The sequence below is a fragment of the Acipenser ruthenus genome, chromosome 25 (genome assembly GCF_902713425.1).
Source record: "Acipenser ruthenus chromosome 25, fAciRut3.2 maternal haplotype, whole genome shotgun sequence".
NCBI classification, from domain to species: domain Eukaryota; kingdom Metazoa; phylum Chordata; class Actinopteri; order Acipenseriformes; family Acipenseridae; genus Acipenser; species Acipenser ruthenus.
Window position 1 is genome coordinate 15,233,157 of NC_081213.1, and position 21,109 is coordinate 15,254,265.

Sequence of the window (21,109 nt, forward strand, 5' to 3'; positions counted from 1 at the left end):
TAAGCTGTTGCTGAGCGATGTTTTGTATGCGTTGCAATTGAATATTGACACTAACCCCTATACTTTCCTATGTATTGTATATTAGTATTGCAGATGACCTTTCTGTGAGCTTGCATGATGCAGTCATGTTTTGTGTAGTCGTATTAACATCTCTGAAGATGAATTCCTCACTGGTGCAAGCTGACTTGTTGGGACTCTATCGGTGTTGTTCATTTTCTTAAAACAATTAACGCCAGCACCTTTACCAGCATGTCCAGTACATGAACCACACGTGCTTGAGACAACGGCAGGTGTGTGTGTGTGTGCATAAGGAGGTCTGTGTAACTCCTGTCTTTGCATGGTGGAAATCTGTGCTAAAATTCACATATCAGGCATACAAGAATAATGTTAGTAAGATTATTGTGCTTGATTCAAAGGCTCAGTTAACCAGTACTAGTACACTGGATTTGTATTATCCAGCACTGTATTGTAAAATGACATGTTAAATTGTGTACAGCTGTGTGTCTATATATATATATTAATGTGAGTCTGATGAAGACAAGTTAGTGTCAAAACGTGTTGTTTGTCTGTCTTACGACCATGTTTTTAAACAAATAAAGAGGTTTTCTGATGAATACAAATGAGCATTTAAGTATTAAATCCTTCTAAAGAAGAAAAATGATGAGAGTGGGACTGTGAATGTCCCTACAGAAACTCTTTTGGTAAGCCATTAAAACTGAATGTTAGGCTCAAAAAACGTTTGTATTACCATAGAGACTCTACCTTCACTACATTATATTTATATATATATATATATATATATATATATATATATATATATATATATATATATATATAATTGAAGTGGTATTTTATTTTGAATCTTGATGCTTTCTTTAGATAATTTATGCCATTGATCACCTATGAAAAATCCTTAACCAAATCGCCATGATTTCATAGCTGAAATCTGAGAAGTCTCTCTATGGGTCACCAATGTCTGTAAGTCATTATTAGGTGATTTGTTGTGGGTTGCCTAGGCATCTTTTGTACAGAGGCCCTATTTTCTTGCAATCAAAAACCAATTCTCTAATGAAATATCAGACAGGGACTGGGAAGTTACTGGGAAGCTATTGTGCATTGTGTACTAGAACCGTGTACCGATTTCTTTCCTTTCTGACTCCCTCTCCCAGATGGTGCTGATCCCCAGGGGAGTGTTCCTGATGGGGACAGATGAGCCGGCTATACCTCAGGACGGGGAAGGGCCAGCCAGAAGAGTGCACATTCAGCAGTTCTACATGGATATGTATGAAGTCAGCAACTTGGAGTTTGAGCACTTTGTAAATGCTACTGGTCATGTAACAGAGGTAAGATACCTGGAAGTACTGGGGACAGATGAATACAGGACCACTGGTGGTGGGATATCTGTGTCATGTTTTACACCCAGATGATGCTCAGGTATACCAAGTTATAGAGTAAGAAAGGGGTCTGATAGGGGGAGCATAGGTAAGAAGTGACCCCCACCCCCCGCCTGAATATGTTGGTCCTACACAAGTCAAAATAATGATGATGTTCATCTTTGTCCAACCATAGTAGTAAGTAAATCATAGTGGTGGTTAACCAATGTTTTTATATAACTAGTTTTGTGGAGGGTCCCAAAAATGTATTTTACTGGGTGTGACTACTGTTGTGGCCTGACAAATTTTATTGGTCAGTCTTAGTCTGCAGAACTTGTAATGATTGCTTTTGTCAAAATGTATATTTGTGTATTTCAGTATGCCATGGCTAAGTATTGTAAAGTCAGAGACTAGTCTATTGAAAATAGTTCCAATCTTCTTGCATAAAGTTGTTATTTTTTCCCCAGGCAGAAAAGTTTGGAGACTCTTTTGTGTTTGAAGGTCTATTGAGTGAAAAAGTAAAGAACAAAATCACACAGGCTGTAAGTATAATATATTTTTTTATTATTAATATTATTCACACAACTTGTTTTATAAGATACATTAGGAACAATGGTCCCTATTCACAAAATGTTAAAGAACCAGTATCATGCATTCTTTCTTCATTATGAACAACTTTACCTGGCCTGAAAGAACTGTTTTGATGTCAGAGAGACCCATCCATAGAATTGTTGTTGATTTTTTAATTAAAAATTGTAAATAAAAGTACTAAGATCGAAGTAGGCCTATGTCTGGAAAATTGGTGCAGTTGTGAAAAAAAATTGCTCTGATCTCAATAAAAGTAAACAGTAACCCACAGTGACAATATCATTTGCATCACCATTGTTATAAAGTGATTTATTATCTGGTCTAGGTAGTATTTCATTGATCGAATTACCATTGCCTAGCATAGGTATTTTACAAAACTTTTAAAAGTGTCAACAAAAATACAAGCTGTAATACCTGCTAAAGCTAGTGAAGGGGGTATTCATGTCATTGATCTTTTCTGTGAAAATGTGAGAACACCAGCACTGATGTTTACATCTTATTCACTCATTGCTTCCCCAGCGACACACATTGCCAGGAAGAGTTTGTATTGCAGAGGGAGATAGGCTGATGACTTAAACAAACCAAATATTTATTAGTGCAGAAACAGTAATAAATGATGATTAAGAACACACTAAATAGCCAGTAAAATAGTATGCTAATTTAGACTGTATAACACATTCCTGTAGAGGTAATTACCACGATTTGAGTGAATCTTGGCAGCGTTCCACTTAATGTTTGTACAAAAGTGGAAAAAAACAGCGAGGGTCACCATATTTGTGCCTCAGCAAGCCTGAACAATTTGTGTAATGAGGCCTGTATAAAATGGTGTTCACTTTATTAAATACAGTACAAAATAAACAGAAACAGTGAACAGACTGAATGAATGATTGCAAACATTATAAAAAGGATGCACAAAAATAAATAAATAAGTATAGCTCTACAGTATATATCTGCCACATCTACACTGAATGCAGTCTATAAAACTCAATCTCCTCCTCCAATATCAAACTGAGGCTGCTGTCACAAATCCAATCTGGAAACAGAGATAGGTCAAAGATAACCTGAAGGCATCATTTTTTGTATAATTTAAATTTCTCAATAAAATCACCTACCTCCAATATTGCCATGATAATATCAGTTATTCACAGCTCTCCGTTCTGCCTGCATGCTTATTTATGCAGTCCAGGGTAAAAACCTGCCACTGGCATTCTTCGCTTTGGACGTTCATTAGGTAACTTCCTCCATTAGAGTTGGAGAGCCTGAGTTGTGCCACCCTACAGTTCAAAGCAGGTCTGAAATCAGTTTGATTTTAATCTACAAAGAGGACTGATTTCAGACTGGTGGATGTACTGTAAAGTGTACAGTACAGTGTATCGGTTCATTTGAGATTTAGTAGCAGCGTGATCGCTCTGCTTGATAGCACTACACCCCTTTACTTCATTTAAGTAATTGTAGCTAACACAATATTTCCTTCAGTTTATCAATGTACTTCAGTTTATCAATGTATTTTTATTTTAAACATGATATATTGTACTACACTTGGTTAAGGAAATCTGTTAGCAAGCCAGGCTTTCAGTTTGTGTTGCACTTGAGGATGAAATTATCCCCAATCTTTCAGTGGCTTCTTTCCTGTCATTAACCAAGCAGCTGCTTCCCCTGACTGGCATGCTTTCAGCCAGTAACATGCACCAGAAGACACTGCTGAGTGCAAACAGATAATCAGGGAATAAGCCATAACCTAAAGTAGTACCAGATACCATGTTTTTTAACATGAAAATGCATGTGTGCTGTAACATGCATTTCTTTCAAAACTGCACATTTGTAACCTTTTTAGCTAATAGAAGTTTATGTAATTTAGGGTATGCATATTAGGTTTATGTAATTATATTCTTAGCTGGAATTACTTTAAGCACCTACTCTACAGAAAATAGGAGTGGGTGCCAAGCAGAGCGCAGTGCCAGGGTCTCTCTTGTAATGGTCGCTGGTGCTCAGTGAGCTACCCTGGATAAACATCTTCTGATAAATAAATAAACACACCCAAATGAGCTCTTCCAGCTCCACAGTTTCTGTTTCACTTCCTTTGGGAATTCAGTGACCTACTAACCGAAACAAAAGTAGCACTGGAAAAATTTAGATCATTTTTTCAGCAAATCAAGAAGGATAACAGTGCGGTTTACTTATTTGTGTTGTTTATTTATTATGTTATGCGGAAATTCATCAAACGCATTCCTAACCAGTGCAAAAATCACAGTACATTAAAAAAAAGAACCTATTCTATGCAGTCTATTTATACAAGTACATAAAGATAAACAAGAATTCCAGTAAATCCAGTCATTACACCCCAACAATTGTCTTATGGGTTAAAGCATGTTACTGGCTGAAAGTATGTCAGCCATTAGGGGAAGTAGCTGGTGCTTGCAAACAAATACCATGCGCTTGCTACAGCATGTCGTGCATTTTTTAAATGAGGTTAACTGAAGAATCTCTTCTCGTAATAGCAATTTGCTAAACATGGGTGGAATGTATCCATGCTGACCTGTTGATGTGTTTTTAATGAGTGACACTTCATTGGGTATCCTGTCAGAACAAGAAGGGCACCACTGTTGTGAAATATGAGAATTTCTGGATCCACCCATTTGGTCCACTTCCTTAAAGGACTGCAAACCAAATCCTAGGCCTGGAATCCTAAAGGTTAAAGGGGCCCCTTAGCTTACAAAAGCAGAGCTCCAGTGCTCTGTAAACAGAGTAACTTTCAATAACTTTCAATACGTAAACAACAAAGGAGCACTGGCAGTTCAGGGAGAGCTAGACCAGCACACACATACAGATACCATCTCCCTATTCCTGTCATAGGCAAGTCTGGAGGTATGAAGAAGCTTCTTAATAAGATCGACCAGTAAGAAAAACCTAAATGTCTGTTAGCATGAATATAAATTATAACAAAGCCTTCCGTGTGTAGATCTTTAGTTTCCAGACCGGCTATTGAAATGTTAATGTTTTGGTAGCTGTTAAAGAGCACTTGGTTACTCTGAATCCTATTCATGGAGAATTACACTGCTTTTATTAATATGCTGTCTCAATAAACTGCGAGTAAAGGGCTGGGCCTCACCACCAGGGTTGATTTTGAGTCAATAATACATCAGAGTTTTAAAGCACCCCTGTATCCTCAACAGAGCTCTCAGAATCATGTCTAAACTCCAGTACTCTGCTACACCATTAACCTGTTCCCCTGCAACACTCACACCAATGTATGTAAACTACCGCATTTTCTATGTGGCATTTCTTAATCTTAGTATCTGAATAACCAAAATATCTTTCACAGAAGTAAAGGAGGGCATATGATAATAGTGGATGTGCTAGTAATAAGTAAGTCTACAGTAATTAGGATTTAATAGCAGACAGTTCCCTCTGGATACCAGTGTTGAAGCATAATTAGGTCTCTCTCCAGAGAGTCTCCACTTTTGTTTTAAGATGATTGAAATAATAAGATTGCAGTTTTGGATACATAAGCACCTACAAACCAAGTGCCTACCCTGCCCCTGCGACTGAAAATGATTTGCAATTGGGGAGAGGCAGCATTTATATACTGCAGAATACATGTCAGGTTACCATTTGCAAAAGAAAAGAATGAATCGATCATTACTTACAGATGGTGTGATTTCAATGCAAGGCGGTTACTATGGAGATTTGAGAGGGGGCTCATTTTTTGAATACATTTTCGGCACTGTTGTTTAAAATGTATAATGATTGTTGTTCAACATCAAGGTCTGTGCTCATTAAATTTATAGTATATTGCTTGCTCTATAGCTGTGACCCAAAATGTCAGAAGTTTCCAAGTGTTTGCAGTATACTATTGTTGTGGTAAACCAATGTACATAGTCACAGCTATTTCTGTCTGCAGTGTAAAAGACCATAGCCTTTCTCAAGACAGCAGAACCTCTGGGGAGGTTCAGTAACCTCATCACTTCCTGTTGCAATGACTGTATTAAGGTAAACAGAACATAGAGTCAAGCTATTCATTATTATTATTATTATTAATATTATTATTATTATTATTATTATTATTATTCGTACCATTCTTTTTTTGTAAAAATATTTTACTGTTTTTGGAACAAAATTAGCGACAAACTCATTTTACGGTTGCTATTTACTACTGTAACTAACAGTTTTATTTACTTGCCCGCTGTGGAGGTTATTTTTGAAAACTATAGATTTCTGAGTAAATGTGCTTACCTTTAAGTGTAACCATTAGCCTGTTCCCCTGCCTTTAGTACAGGTAAGAAATACCACATAGAAGGAGAGGAGAATTTCTGTGCCCAGAAATAACATTATAAAATCATTCAAACAGAACAGAAACACTTAAAACAATCATAAGAGAAACCAAAGATGAGATGCTTGATATGTAAAGGCATGCTAGTCCATAATATAATATAATAATATATTTATTTTTCTATAGCGCCTTTCATAGTGGACCGCCATCACAAAGTGCTTTACAGAGGTAGTTTGTGAACTGTGCATTATATGCAGAGTCACTTACAGTAGGACATTGAATTAACATCTCATCTGCAGGAGGAAGCACAGGGAGGTTAAGTGACTTGCTCAGGGTCACACAGTGAGTCAGTCAGTGGCAGAGTTGGGATTTGAACCGGTGACCTGATTACAAGCCCTGGACTTTAACCATTGGACCACACTGCCTCCCCATATTAGTAAGAAAACTGTGCTATTACCCATACCAAGATCCTCTTTAAGTGTATAACAGTGAAGACCTGGCTCAGCTTACTATGTTACACCTGGGGCTTCGTAATTATGTCTTAATAAGCACAGCTGTGACTAATCAAGACCATAGCAAAGCCTGAAATGTCTTCTCCTGGTGTGTAGTGAGAGTTTCACGGAGAATGGTCATTGTCCAAAAATAAATAACCATTTTGCTGCCACATTTTTTTGTAACCTCCAGCTATATCTGGGAAACTGTTAACAATACATACTTCAAAACTCCATGTTTACAAGAGAGGCAATTCCTCATCATGCCTCCAGGGTTGCTCGGTCACAAAAACACACAATTTCTAAACTAAATTGAAAACTGCAGCCATGCAATTTATGTAATATATAATAAGCTATTTCAAATGCATTTTGTGTGTTTTTTTTTTTAAATAATTCTCATAATACTTGAGGTAAACAATACTGGTTGGTTTCACAGGCCCTGATTAGCACTCATTTTGGACTACCTTACTTAAGGTTACATTAGATAGTCGGGATTTGTGAAACCAGCTGTAAAATAGCAGAATGAAGGACCAGCATTCTTGTGCATCCTTAACAAAAACAGTATCTGTGCAGAACTGTAACAAAACATATGTATCCAGCTGCATTACGACTGACTGCTTAATTTTCACAGCTAATTGAATACTGTAATTCCATGCATTCACGGTGTAGGTCCCACATGTATGATCCCTTGTAGCAAACCTGTATTTTCATTTTAAAACATGATCTCTGGTACATTCTTTCCTGTCAGTACCCGCCCCAACCCCCATGCTTTGACCCCAAACACACTGCTGAGTCTAAATGCCTTAGGAAGTACAAGTGTAGCAGATTACCTGAAAGTAAGGCTTGCTTTAAGTACCAGATGTCATTTTTTAATAATACAATTATTTGTTTGCTATTACATGTGCATAATTCAGAACTGCACATTTGAGATCTACAGAGCGAATGGAAGCTAAAACCCCTTTAAGAAGTACGAGTACTTGTGTGACTGAACACTGCAGTTTGCACATGAACTACTGCTAAACTGCATGATGCGTAACATGTTCTTTTCACACTTTTTGATCACACTTACTGAATAACATCAAGTACATTTCAGTTATTCACACCCCACACAGTAATATGACACACTCACACCAGATACTGCAGCAGTGCAGTGCCACATGGCGTTCTATTGCACTGTAACACTTGACAGTGCATACAGTATGTACAATTATTCAGCAATCATTCATCATACAGACTTCGGTCATCACGTCCTAGTGAATGTTTAAAGCTCAGAAGTTTAAAGCATTCTCATGCAAGGAAGTGGAGGTCTTGGACAGGCAGTTAACCCTATTTTTGCTCTTTTTAATAAACAAATAATAATAGGGTCCATCTACCCTGCCACAGGAACCCATAACCTCTGCAACACTGCCCCCAGTGGATTTAAGAAATCCATCATTATGAAAGACCACATAGAAATACTGCGCTATTTCTTACATTCACTGGTGTTGCGGAAGAACACCAGGCTAATGGTTACAGTCTGATATACCAGCTGAATGTAGAGAGAAAACATGTATGGAAGCCCTCTTAAGTGTTTTGGGTTTCTGTAGGATAAAAAAAAATACAGCCTCCAACTGGTGTTTCTAGATCCGCCACTCTTTAGGTCATTAAAATAGGTGATGGTTGGCAGGCATGGGCTTAATCCCCAGCCTGCCAAAATACATGTGAGAATGTGGCTGGTGTCAAACGAGGTAATTGGTGTTGATTGAGAACAGCCACACAGAATAAAAAGGGAGCTTGAGGTTGCATTAGAGAGGACCACCAGGGAGCTGGTAACAGAGGAAGTGTTGTGAGTAAAACCAGTGAAGGCTTTGCCCAGCCTGGTGAAATTAAAGAGTGGTTTTGTTGTGAGAACGGCTTAACCGTCCCAACCCTTTAGTTAGGAAAACCAAGAGTTTAGTTAGTACTCCGAGGTTTTTGTGTTTAATAAAAGTGCGCATTCTAGGGGTTCGGGCAGTGTAGATCACCTTTGAAACCCACAAGACTGATGTGAGCTAGATGCTCCCTGACTGCACGACCTTGCTGAAAAGAATAAATCACTAAGGTTGCATTTACACTGGTCCCAGTCCTGCCTGAGTTAATCATTTGGAAATATTGGATAATTGCGTTTACTCACAATCGGGGGTACCTCTAATGGTCATAGGGACAAATAAAAGTGAAATTATTCTTTTATCTTATTTTTTACCATTTATACCATTTTTATGGTATTATATATTCTCTAAACCACTGTGCATAAATATTTGATTTTTGTTTAGCAGCTCAAAGTAGACAATAATGACAATACTCATACTTTGAAGTTTTGTTTGATTTAAATAGACCTGTCTGCATTAACAGCAATAGCAGCTGGTTGAATAAATGTTTGGTGTTTTGAAATGGATACATTTCTTTCTTGCAGAAGAAAAAAATGAAGGCACAAAAGTTCACAGTGACAGAGTTATACCAAATCCCTTTGGCTCATTTTTATGTTGGCTTTAATAAAGTGTATCAATGTTAGTTATTATAGTTTTGTCTTGAGGTTAATGTTTTCGATATTTGAAACATTTTAAATGGCACACAATTATGCCGAGATAGGAAGGAAATGGTAACGTGATAAACATTTACGGTGCAGACTATTGTATTATTTATTATTTCTTTGCCGAATAGAAAGCGAATACAAGTGTTTCCAAAGAGATTCCTAAATACTGTCTTTTAATTCTGTGCATCCAAAGACATGTAATTAAAAGTTTTAAAAATTAAGCCTACTGATTGGTATTCTGTCCTAAACCAGCAGTTTGTCAGTCCCAAAGTGTTGTGATAAATTATATATTAAATGGGGGTGGGGTGGGGGTGTGAATCAGATTATTCTGCCGCCTTTGCAACTGTGATACCATTCAGTCGAGTGAAAATTGTGACTTTAGCTGAAAACTCCAGACAGAAGGGGTACAGTTTAAAAAAAAATTAAATTATTGAAAACCCCTGCCCTAGTGGATGTAAGGAATAAATACCACATTTGTTGAATGTAGTGTTTTCTTACTAATGTGTCTTGTATGAGCCCAACATACCATTTGTGCAGGATCAATTAGAAGAGCAATCTTGATATTCGCCTTCTAAAATCACCGCTAACTCCTAAAGATCCTCTTCATACCATGTGGTTTTGGCAACGCAGTCTCGTTGTATTCGGTGAGGGTGATTTTATTTTCAGTGTATGGGTACTTTCCCGTTAACATAGTTTCTTTCTTTTAAGATGTGTATTTTAGACTGTTGGCATATTTCTGTCAAATACTGGAAATAACTAGATGTATATGCTAGTGAGATGGGGGGGGGGCGGGACGAGACGACGACCATGACATGAAAACATGGTTTCAGTTGGGTGGCAGCATACACAACCCTTAAAGTGTTTCAGAACCCCCTTGAAATATTTATGGCAAATACATGACTACCTTTGCCGAACACAGTGTTGTCCATATCACAGCATTTTTTTTCAACATTTTCTCAATAGTTGGGATATTTAATTCACATGTAAATAAACTAGGGAATATATATTTTTTTACTCTAAACCATTCACCAGGAGGAATAGTTTTTTTTTCTTCTAAACATTGCAGTGTGTCCATCCTATGCTTCCTCCTGACAAATCAATCTCTAGTTTTGCCCTCTAATGGTAGCTATCCTTACAAAATTGATGTTTGTATTTTCTCATGTGGTTGTCACACTGGACTTAATTTTTGATGGTCTGTTAATAGCAGACCGTTTGAGGTTTGATACGCTGCTTTTCTTTCAGCAAAGCCACAAGTTATGTGGGCTGTAACTGAAGTGACAGTGAAATATAAATAGCCAGTCCACCTACTTGTGGTTAGTGGGTGATAGTAGAGAAAGATCAGTAAAACTTCTGGAATGTCTGTGGTTGTGAAAATAAGCTCAGTGCTGTGTCACACAAATAGTATTTTTGCTTGGATCGATTTTTTCAAAAACACTTTTACTAGAGCTACAAAATCCCCAAGCTTGATTGCTGTAAGAATGTTTGTTTTATTCAATTGTGTGCTGATGACAAAGCACACCTCAGTCCTCGCCTTTAGTCCTTGGCCTTGAGAATTGAGTGGTAGTTTTGTCATGTGGACTTCTTAATTTGTTACATGTTCCTGGAATGTGTGCTATAGAATTTCGAGGCCTGCATATTTGATACTCCAGAATTTTCAGCAAACCAAAACCAACCAAGGTAGCTTTTGCGCTAGGAGCTACAAAGAGCTTGTAAGATGAGATTCCATTCAACAGCTCCAGCATAAACAAACTGTGGGGTCAGGAATTGTGAACAGGAGACGCAGCATTCCAGGAAGAGCTCCCCTCTCCAAGCCAGCAGAAGTGTGTCAGCAGCAGAGAGTAGAGCAGTGCTCCACAGCCCCTAACCCCCCCCCCCAGACAGCTACCAGGAAACACCGTGCTGCTGATCTTCTGGAATGCTGTTAGGGGATATCCTTCATTCTTTTTGTATGGATGCTGCTGTGTTTGGATTCAGTCTGCAAAGCCAGTTAAAGGAGTGGTGACCAAATTGTTTCAAATTTAATTTCTCACCTTTCATTAAAGAGTAGGGGCCATATTTTAAAAGTGTTTTGTCCATTCTTTAATGAACTGCTATTTAACATAGGAATATATCTATATCAACATAGGAAAAGAAATTAAACACACACTACAAGGACACAAACAATTACAGAAACTAATAAATACATAATGAATATAGTAAAAAAAAAAAAAAAAAAAAACATAATAAAAGAGGAAGTACAATAAGCAGTTATATAGGAGTGTAGAAAACTCTGCAACCAGAGAGCCTGATCCATGACAAAGATCAGCCCTGATCCCTAGTACTATACGAAGAAGGGTCCTTTACTATACTTCATGTGTTTTGGATGCCCAATGTAAGAAGGGGCCCCAAACATATTCAAATGTGGGTATTTTATTTAACAAAGAGTACGTTATTTTTTCGAAACTGGAAAGTTGGCACATATCTAGAGCCCAATCCTGAAGTGTAGGTGCTGAATCACTCTTCCATCGTCTCAGAAGTATACGTTTAGCTGTGGTCATTCTCAAAGGGATCCATCTTATTTGAAAATGTGTTAGCTGTTTACCCCAAGATGATAATCTTTGGAGAAAGAGGAAACTGCTTTTCTAGAACTTCAAACATGATCTATGAAATAAGTTGCCACCAATTAGTTAATACAGGACATGTCCATATGGATCCTCTCTTAGTTTTTGGGCAAGGGGTTCTAATGCCAAGGTAAACAATAATGGAGAAAGGGACACCCCTGCCTCATTGCTCTGTGCAGCTCAAAGGGTAAGAGACCATTTGTGAGGACAGAGGCAAAAGGAGAGCTATATAATGTAGTGAGACATTTAATTAAGCTTTCACCAAAGCCAAAACGAGTTAAGGCAGTCTGTAAGTATATCCATTCAAAACAATCGAATGCTTTCTCCGCATCAAGTGACAAAGCGATTACTGGAGAAGGTGAATCATGCACCATCCACTGTAGATTGATTAAACACCTAAGATTATCTGTGCTCGTGCGATGAGGGATGAAACCAGTTTTTTTTTTTGAAAGGAGAAAAAAATCATGTTGTAACAAAATAAAAAATTAAAACTGATGAGGACTTGAATGATATAAATTTGTCTAAATTTGTAAAATGAACAGGTGTTTTACCACTTTCAAAAAATGGGAGTTAAAGACTGGAGTAAATGCTTAGAAAATATAAGTGCTTAAGAACTTATAACTGTTCCTTTTTCAGATATTTGCAATCATTCTGAGTAGTTCTTATTACAATGACTCAAACACAGTTTTCTTCTTTAGTGTGTGTTAGTTAGCCAAGATGTCTTTATATATGTAAGCCCCATCTGCTGCTCAGCAGTGTACAGTATTGATAGCAAGACAAAAGGAAACCTGATCCAAAGTTGTGCTGGCTCTTTCTTTCTATTTCCACAATATGTTTGTTTCTGTCAAAGCATTGTTGCAGGGGAGAGCATTAACTGGATTAATATTTTTTCCATCTCACATTTTCACAGCTGATTCTAGTACTGTGTTAATGACCTGCTGTCAGAGGCATTAAACACTCTGCATTGTTTATTGTTTTGAAGGTTGCCGCTGCTCCCTGGTGGATGCCAGTGAAAGAAGCCAACTGGAGACAACCTGAAGGTCCTGATTCGAGCCTTGCAGATAGGTAGGTAGGTAGGTAGGCAACACCACAACTTCTTACATGTGTTTGATCTGTTTTAGAGATGCGTGTATCGCTGGTCCTAACCCTCACCCTAACCCACATTCACTGGTTAAATGCCTTTCCCATTTTATAAATGTTTTCTATTATCTTAAAGTGTTTGCAGCTTATAAAAGTAATTTCACAAAGCCTGCCTGTTGTGTTACTTCCAGTCACTATTCTTATTTTGAATGTTAATTTGGAGGGGAAAAAAATGATATAGTAAACATGGATTTTACATTTACAAACCGAATATCTAGGACTTGGTCATCTTCCCTGAAAAGGTGAAATGTCCCCACCCCTTCAATGTTGTCTTTCCTGCCATTCACCAATCGGCTTCTTTCCCTATTGACTGACATGCTTTTAGCCAGGAACATGCTTTGACCCAGAAGACACTGCTGAGGTGAAATGATTTGGAAAATAAACAGTAACAGGCTTCTGAGAGAGAGGCATTGGAGCTGAGAACTTAAAATACATACAATTAACATTTGCACTATTGAGACCTTGGTAGTAAATGGAAGTGCACTCTATGTATGATTTAAGTACTGATTTAGCTGCAATGTTTTAACAGTGCTCTCTCACGCAGTCTTTTTATGTAAGGCCTGTGACACTGGCTGAAGAGACTTAAGAGCTTTTTTTTTTAAAACCTGTCATCATAGCCTCTATTTAAGTGCTGGGATTAGCCTGGTTGACTGTCTCTGTACCTTCTCTAGTTCAATGATGTACAGTACTGTGCAAAGGTTTTAGGCAGGTGTGAAAAAATGCTGTAAAGTAAGAATGCTTTCAAAAATAGACATGTTAATAGTTTATATTTATCAATTAACAAAATGCAAAGTGAGTGAACAGAAGAAAAATCTACATCAAATCAATATTTGGTGTGACCACCCTTTGCCTTCAAAACAGCATCAATTCTTCTAGGTACACTTGCACACAGTTTTTGAAGGAACTCAGCAGGTAGGTTGGCCCAAACATCTTGGAGAACTAACCACAGTTCTTCTGTGGATTTAGGCAGCCTCAGTTGCTTCTCTCTCTTCATGTAATCCCAGACAGACTCGATGATGTTGAGATCAGGGCCCTGTGGGGGCCATACCATCACTTCCAGGACTCCTTGTTCTTCTTTACGCTGAAGATAGTTCTTAATGACTTTCGCTGTATGTTTGGGGTCGTTGTCATGCTGCCAATCAGATGCCTCCCTGATGGTATTGCATGATGGATAAGTATCTGCCTGTACTTCTCAGCATTGAGGAGACCATTAATTCTGACCAAATCCCCAACTCCATCTGCAGAAATGCAGCCCCAAACTTGCAAGGAACCTCCACCATGCTTCACTGTTGCCTGCAGACACTCATTCGTGTACCGCTCTCCAGCCCTTCAGTGAACAAACTGCCTTCTGCTACAGCCAAATATTTCAAATTTTGACTCATCAGTCCAGAGCACCTGCTGCCATTTTTCTGCAACCCAGTTCCTGTGTTTTCGTGCATAGTTGAGTCGCTTGGCCTTGTTTCCACGTCGGAGGTATGGCTTTTTGGTCGCAACGTTGCCCGTTTCTTTGTGCTTCTTCAAAAGAGCTTGGACAGCACATCTGGAAACCCCTGTCTGCCTGGGAGAGACCTTGTTGATGCAGTATAACTACCTTGTGTCTTGTTGCTGTGCTCAGTCTTGCCATGGTGTATGACTTTTGACAGTAAACTGTCTTCAGCAACCTCACCTTGTTAGCTGAGTTTGGCTGTTCCTCACCCAGTTTTATTCCTCCTACACAGCTGTTTCTGTTTCAGTTAATGATTGTGTTTCAACCTACATATTGAATTGATGATCATTAGCACCTGTTTGGTATAATTGTTTAATCATACACCTGACTATATGCCTACAAAATCCCTGACTTTGTGCAAGTGTACCTAGAAGAATTGATGCTGTTTTGAAGGCAAAGGGTGGTCACACCAAATATGGATTTGATTTTGATTTTTTGATTAACATGTCGTTTTTTGAAAGCATTCTTACTTTACAGCATTTTTTCACACCTGCCTAAAACTTTTGCACAGTACTGTATTTTGTTGTAGTGAGCTTATTGCACTTGAGAAGCCACTGGGGTCTGTCACCAGCTTTCTGTCTTCAATACAGTCCTAATACAGACATATTTCATGGTAGACTGATCTGATATAGGCTGAAGCACTGGAAATAGATTTAAAAACAAGGGCAGGGTCTGTGACTAATACTAACTGTCACACTTCTTCTCAATCTGTGTTTTACTCTTCTGTTTCAGGCTTGAGCACCCTGTTTTGCACGTGTCCTGGAACGATGCGGTGGCATACTGCGCCTGGGCGAAAAAGCGTCTGCCTACAGAGGCTGAGTGGGAGTACGCCTGTCGGGGAGGACTGGAGAACAGGTAGGGGAATGGAGCTCAGACAGCAACACAGCTTACAGGTCGTGCTAAAGAAGAAGCAGCTGCAAATGTTGTTAACATTACTTTGTTACTTTTTCCTATTTTATGGTGTTATAATTCTGTGTGGTTATGGGCCGCCCGGGGGAGGGAGGGATAGGTCGGCCAGGGTGTCCTTGGCTCACCACGCACCATCGACCCCTGTGGTCTGGCCGGGCACCTGCGGGCTTGCCTGTAAGCTGCCTAGGGCTGCGTTGTCCTCCAACGCTGTAGCTCTGGGTGGCTGCATGGTGAGTCTGCAGTGTGTAAAGAAGCAGGCAGCTGACGGCACACGACTTGGAGGATATCGTGTGTTTGTCTTCACCCCTTCCGAGTCAGCGCAGGGGTGGTAGCGGTGGGCTGAGCCTAAAAATAATTGGACATTGCGAAATTGGGGAGAAAACAATAAAAAATAATTGGCGACCACTAAATTAAAAAAAATAAATCAATTATTTGAGACATGGCCGATGGCAGCTACCCTAAGACCACAAGGGGAATCGAACATAGCCAATGGAGGCTGCCAAGGGGTTAATTTGAAGCTACTTCAGATGTGGTTTTAAAGGAGTTTGGGCAGTTTTAAAATCAATTTTCTTACCACGTATTAGTATTTTGAGCTACTGTGCAGCACACTGTGTGATCTGGTACAGGGAGGCAGCAGCAGCTTTCACAGTACGGTCTTTGAAATCTGCAAATTGAAGCATAAAATACAAACAAAGAACAAGAAGATCTTTCACAAAGGAAAAGGAGGACCAATGATAATATGGTTCGTGCTGATAAGATACTTGCTTTTAAAACCTTGCTTTGCACTCCTTTAAAGTCTAATGGATCAAAATGCCACAACCAATCTCCTTAACATCACTTTACCAGCAAAGTGGGATTGTTCTTTACCCCAGTGTAGTGCCACATGCCTGTATGAAAATGCATGTTTGCTATAACATGTATTTCTCTTAAAACTGCACATTTTAGATCTATGTAGCTAATGGAAGTGCAACATGGATATTTATGGAATTATTTTGTTAGCTACAATTACATGCATTGTCCCCAGATGGAGGTTAAAGATACTATAGTTCTTTATACTATTTGTTCACTGAATTTTCATCTTAACAAAATAGTTTACTGCAGTGTGCTGGATATTCTGACAATAGACATGCAGACCAATTGACTTTGTAACTGAAGTGTGGCATTTCAGTTTGACACTAAGCACTCCTCTGACTTACTTGTCAGACAGGAACATTGGAACGTTCTCCTCTGATATTCATTCCAGTTACCAGTATTTGTGTGCTGCACAATATATCATTAAAGCTGTAATTGGGGGGACAATGCATTTACACCTACATACTTTTATGTAGTTCATATATATATATATATATATATATATATATACAAATTTAAATCTCTAACCTAGCACTCTCTAATTCATCAGTGGTTTTTTTTTAAAGAAGACTTTCTAATCAGACATTGCAGTTCCCTGTATTTTATACAGATTCACAGTGGCATCTCACAAGAATAAAACTTTCCAACTACATCAAAACAGCCAGGCAGTGTTTTTTTTTTTTTTTAAAGAGACCTCGCTTTGGCATTTAGTACCATTTCTGTCTTAATATCAGTGCTAATTCCCTTCTTCAGCAAGTGATCTAACCCACAAAGATTAGTCAGTGTTTTTGAATTTGTGCTATTCGCATGTTGTCTTAATAGTGCTTTGTGAACTCATTTGGGACGTTCCTATGCTAATTATATACTGTGCAATATGTACTGTGTTAGCCCCTTCTCAATAGGGCATTATTAAAACCAGAAGAGAGATGTTTACTAGGGGCATGCAGAGTACTTGTATTGTCTTTAAAAAGTATTTATTAGCATGTATCCAATAAATCCATTTATAACGTGTTAATTTCAAAACAAGCTGTCCTCCCTCCTGTTTCTAATTGAGTACCCATCAATGGCAATTAGCTTCTACCCTGAGTGTTTTTAAAGCCGATGGAAGATTCTTTTCCTCTCCTGGGGCGCTGTCATTTATACTGCTGTACTGAATTGTTATCTGTTCAGTTGAAAGGACGAGGGCCTGCCTTATGGTCTGTCACTCCCCGATACAAGTTTCATCTTTGCTGTTCTTTTAAATTTGCATAGGCACTGCAGGAGATGTAAAAATAGCTTTGCGAAGCAGTCGAATACAGAAAATGTCTCGCTGGTAACATTGTTGCAAGACAGCCATGAATTACAATGAATGCCAAATGCATATTTAATATTGTCTAGGAGGGAGGGGGGACCTGTTTTCAACTGCAAGCACATTATTATATTCTACCTGTAGGGTGCTTGTTATATGTTTCTTTAAAAACTGCACAATTGAGACATGTCTACCTAATGGAAGAGTAAAGCATTGATGTAATTTGTTAGCTACACTCACTTAACTCCTTCAGAAAAACCTAAAATTAGACCTGAAATTAAGACTCACTCACTGGTTGAATAGCAATCCGAGAGCTTGACGATGGTTCTTGATATGGACTTTTCATTCTTTCTTTCACAGACTGTTCCCATGGGGCAACAAACTCCTCCCTAAAGACCAGCATTATGCCAATATCTGGCAAGGAGACTTCCCAGCACACAACACTGGGGAGGATGGGTACACTGAAACCTCACCAGTAAGTGATACCGCATTTAGAGGGATTGTAACTAACAAATTCATAAACCATATCTGCTTTGCACTCCCATTAGCTACATAGGTATAACAAGGAGGTATTCAATAATTTGAATAATTAGCTACAGCATTTCAGCGTACGCCTTCTTCAGATAGCATGGTAGAAATAACTAGGTAGACGTATTGATGAATGTTCTAAGAACATTGTGACATAGACAGTTCTGAAATGGATTTCCAATTCTAAAAGGAGTCATTGTCTTCCAGGTTCAGTCCATGGAGGAAATAAAGCCTCAAGTCTGTGAATCCAGAAGTTTTCCCGTTTATCTAACATGTTAGGATTGTACACTTTTTGTATTGGGAGAATCTTCATCTCAGCAAGGCTGTGGTTTTGAGAGGTGAAGTGCTTTGCAGCAGGTTGATTCATCTTTTTGGTAGTTATGGCAGACTTATGGTTTCTGAAACGAGAATGCAGGTCATTGGTGGTTTTACACACGTATTATTATTATTATTATTATTATTATTATTATTATTATTATTATTATTTGTTTATTTAGCAGACGCCTTTATCCAAGGCGACTTACAGAGACTAGGGTGTGTGAACTATGCATCAGCTGCAGAGTCACTTACAACTACATGTCACCCGAAAGACGGAGCACAAGGAGGTCAAGTGACTTGCTCAGGGTCACAATGGGGACCTTCTGGTTACAAGTCCTTTTCTTTAACCACTGGACCACACAGCCACGTACTGTTTCTTGCTCTCTGAAGAAGGCGTGAGCCAAAAGTTTTGGCTAATTATTAAAATAGTGAGTTTTCAGTTTTTATATATATATATAAAAACTGAAAATTGGCAACAAAAAGGGCAAAGCCAACTACTGACCACAGAAAGAAACACAGTTTAACTTAATAACAATTTATTGATTCAGAAAATGTTGTTTAGAGTTTTAGGATTGAGACACTAATTAAAATAAATAAATAAATAAATAAATAAATACATATATTGTAGCGATGTCAAGAAGGAAAACACAAGGCATGTTCTCAAGGGCTAAATTAATTTTTATTTCTCTATCAAGTCGCATTCCAGTCGTGTCCACAGCTGCTGCTGATTTTCAATTTGACTTGGTATCCAGCTCCCACTCTGACACCATTGTAGAGATCTTGGTTACGCAGGCAGGCACATCACACAGGGCGAGGCAATCCACACACAGGCGGAGGGCGGGTGCTAAAGTAACATAACAATTCAGATAAAAAAGCAAACGTGTGCTGCATTGTTTTGATAAAATAAAAAAAATTACTGCCTCGGTTGTACAATACGTGCCTCTAAAAACGCTGTCTCTCATGTAAACCGCCTGTTGAAAGTTGAAGGTTTCAATTGAGCAGATAGCTGCTCCAGTGCACATACTGAAATAAAATGTTTTTTAACCCTTTGCGGTCCATTGTCAGACCTGGTCCGACATTGCAATTATAACTATCCGGTCCATTGTCGGACCCTGTCCGACATCATCAAAAAAACGGGTTTATAGTCGTTTTTTCTCCGGAAAAAGCCGAGAAAACCATTCAATGTCCGAGTGGGAGCGACAGGAGCTGAGACAAGCCGATAAAAAAAAAAAAAAGGCGTGAATCTCATGAATAGTCATACTTGCCATTGGCATCCCATATGGGCGGTCATAAGGAAACAAGCTAGATGTTACTGTATCAGCGCACAGAGACTATCACGGACATTTGCATAGCTTTTTTGAGATGTTATAGTAATAAAATAATGACTTGGATTGCATTATTGAGGAGTTTGGTGATAAAACGAGTGATCAGGAGATGATTGATCAGTATGTACGACTATTATTATTATTATTATTATTTATTTCTTAGCATATGTGAAAGCGATAGTGAACGAAAGGGTGGGGCGGGGCTGGAGATGCCTAGTGAGTGCTTTGTTGATATGCAGGGCCTTTTAAACCCGTTTGACTGTGGAAAAAAATACTTTTAAACAGCGCGTCTAAAATTAACTGCGCGTGTGAAAATAAATTGGACCTGACGCACCTGACACGCACTTAATAAATGGACTGCAAAGGGTTAAAGTTAAAATGTTGTACCAAACATGTATTTTCATTTTGTTAATTAATCCCTCTGAATATTGGAATTGACAAGCATCACAATAGAAGCAGAAGCTCAGTAATTATACGTCTAGTCAGTGATATAAATACATTGCTGTGACAGAGTCACCTTCTGGTATATTTAAAACATCAGGGTATTAGGCAGGCTCTACCGGAGGGTACAAAGCTGTATGTCTTGTCAGGTTCTGTAGAGCTGAGGCAGAGAAAGTCGCTGTGACATGCAGTCACTACAATCATTAGCAGCAGTCACTTTGTAACCCCAGGGAACTGATTACTGAAGAAGGCAGGAAAAGGGCATGGGATAAAGTATCAGTTTAAAGTGTTTATTATCCCCAATAGGGGATGCATGTCCTGCTGACATACATATGCCTGTACAGTATTTTATTTCTACCCAATTTGAAATGCCTAATTCAAATGTCACCTCACCACTGCAGCCCCACTTACTAATCAGGAGGGCTGAAGAGTAATGGATAACACCTTTTCAAGGCAATTTCATCCTCCGAAACAAAGCAATTTATCAAGCTACTGAACCCTGGAGGCCCCAGCTGTCTTTCCCTGTGGGTCTCTGTCCAAACCATGTACCGCTGTCCCCAAACGTCACTGCGTCACGCCTTTGTGTGTAGGTGTATGCAAAACGTCACTATGAGGTGACTTAAATGTGGTTATGTGTTGAGGCAAAGCAGTATCTTGTTCAATACAGGGTCCTATAATGAATCTTTGCGCCAATATATGCATCGCACTGTGTATGATTAATAATGGAGATCCCAATGACCAATAAAATAAATACCGGGAGGATGCATTTGTGATTTAAACACAGATAAGCTCCAATGACACCATAAGATTAAGGAAAGAGAGTCTTCATATGACTAGAGGTATAGTCTGCACTTAAAAAGAAAAAAAAAAAGAAATCATGTATTTGATATTGTCTGGTGAACATAATGTTTTTTAATACTTTGATGTTCGTGCACTTTATTTTAAAACT

The 21,109-nt window shown here is 38.6% G+C and overlaps 1 protein-coding gene across 4 annotated transcripts in view; it reads left to right on the forward strand.

Annotated features, from left to right (window-relative positions):
• Positions 1-21,109, forward strand: part of LOC131696481 (formylglycine-generating enzyme-like) — a 44,980-nt gene that overhangs the window by 523 nt on the left and 23,348 nt on the right. For all 4 annotated transcript variants that reach the window (XR_009308859.1, XM_034019458.3, XM_059000118.1 and 1 more), the window contains exons 2-6: positions 1,170-1,343; positions 1,841-1,915; positions 12,856-12,938; positions 15,232-15,354; positions 17,909-18,023. Coding sequence is in view for 3 of the 4 variants with exons in the window: in XM_034019458.3 (XP_033875349.3) it covers positions 1,170-1,343; positions 1,841-1,915; positions 12,856-12,938; positions 15,232-15,354; positions 17,909-18,023 (570 nt within the window). In the remaining variant the exon portion in view is untranslated. The remainder of the gene's footprint in view (positions 1-1,169; positions 1,344-1,840; positions 1,916-12,855; positions 12,939-15,231; positions 15,355-17,908; positions 18,024-21,109) is intronic.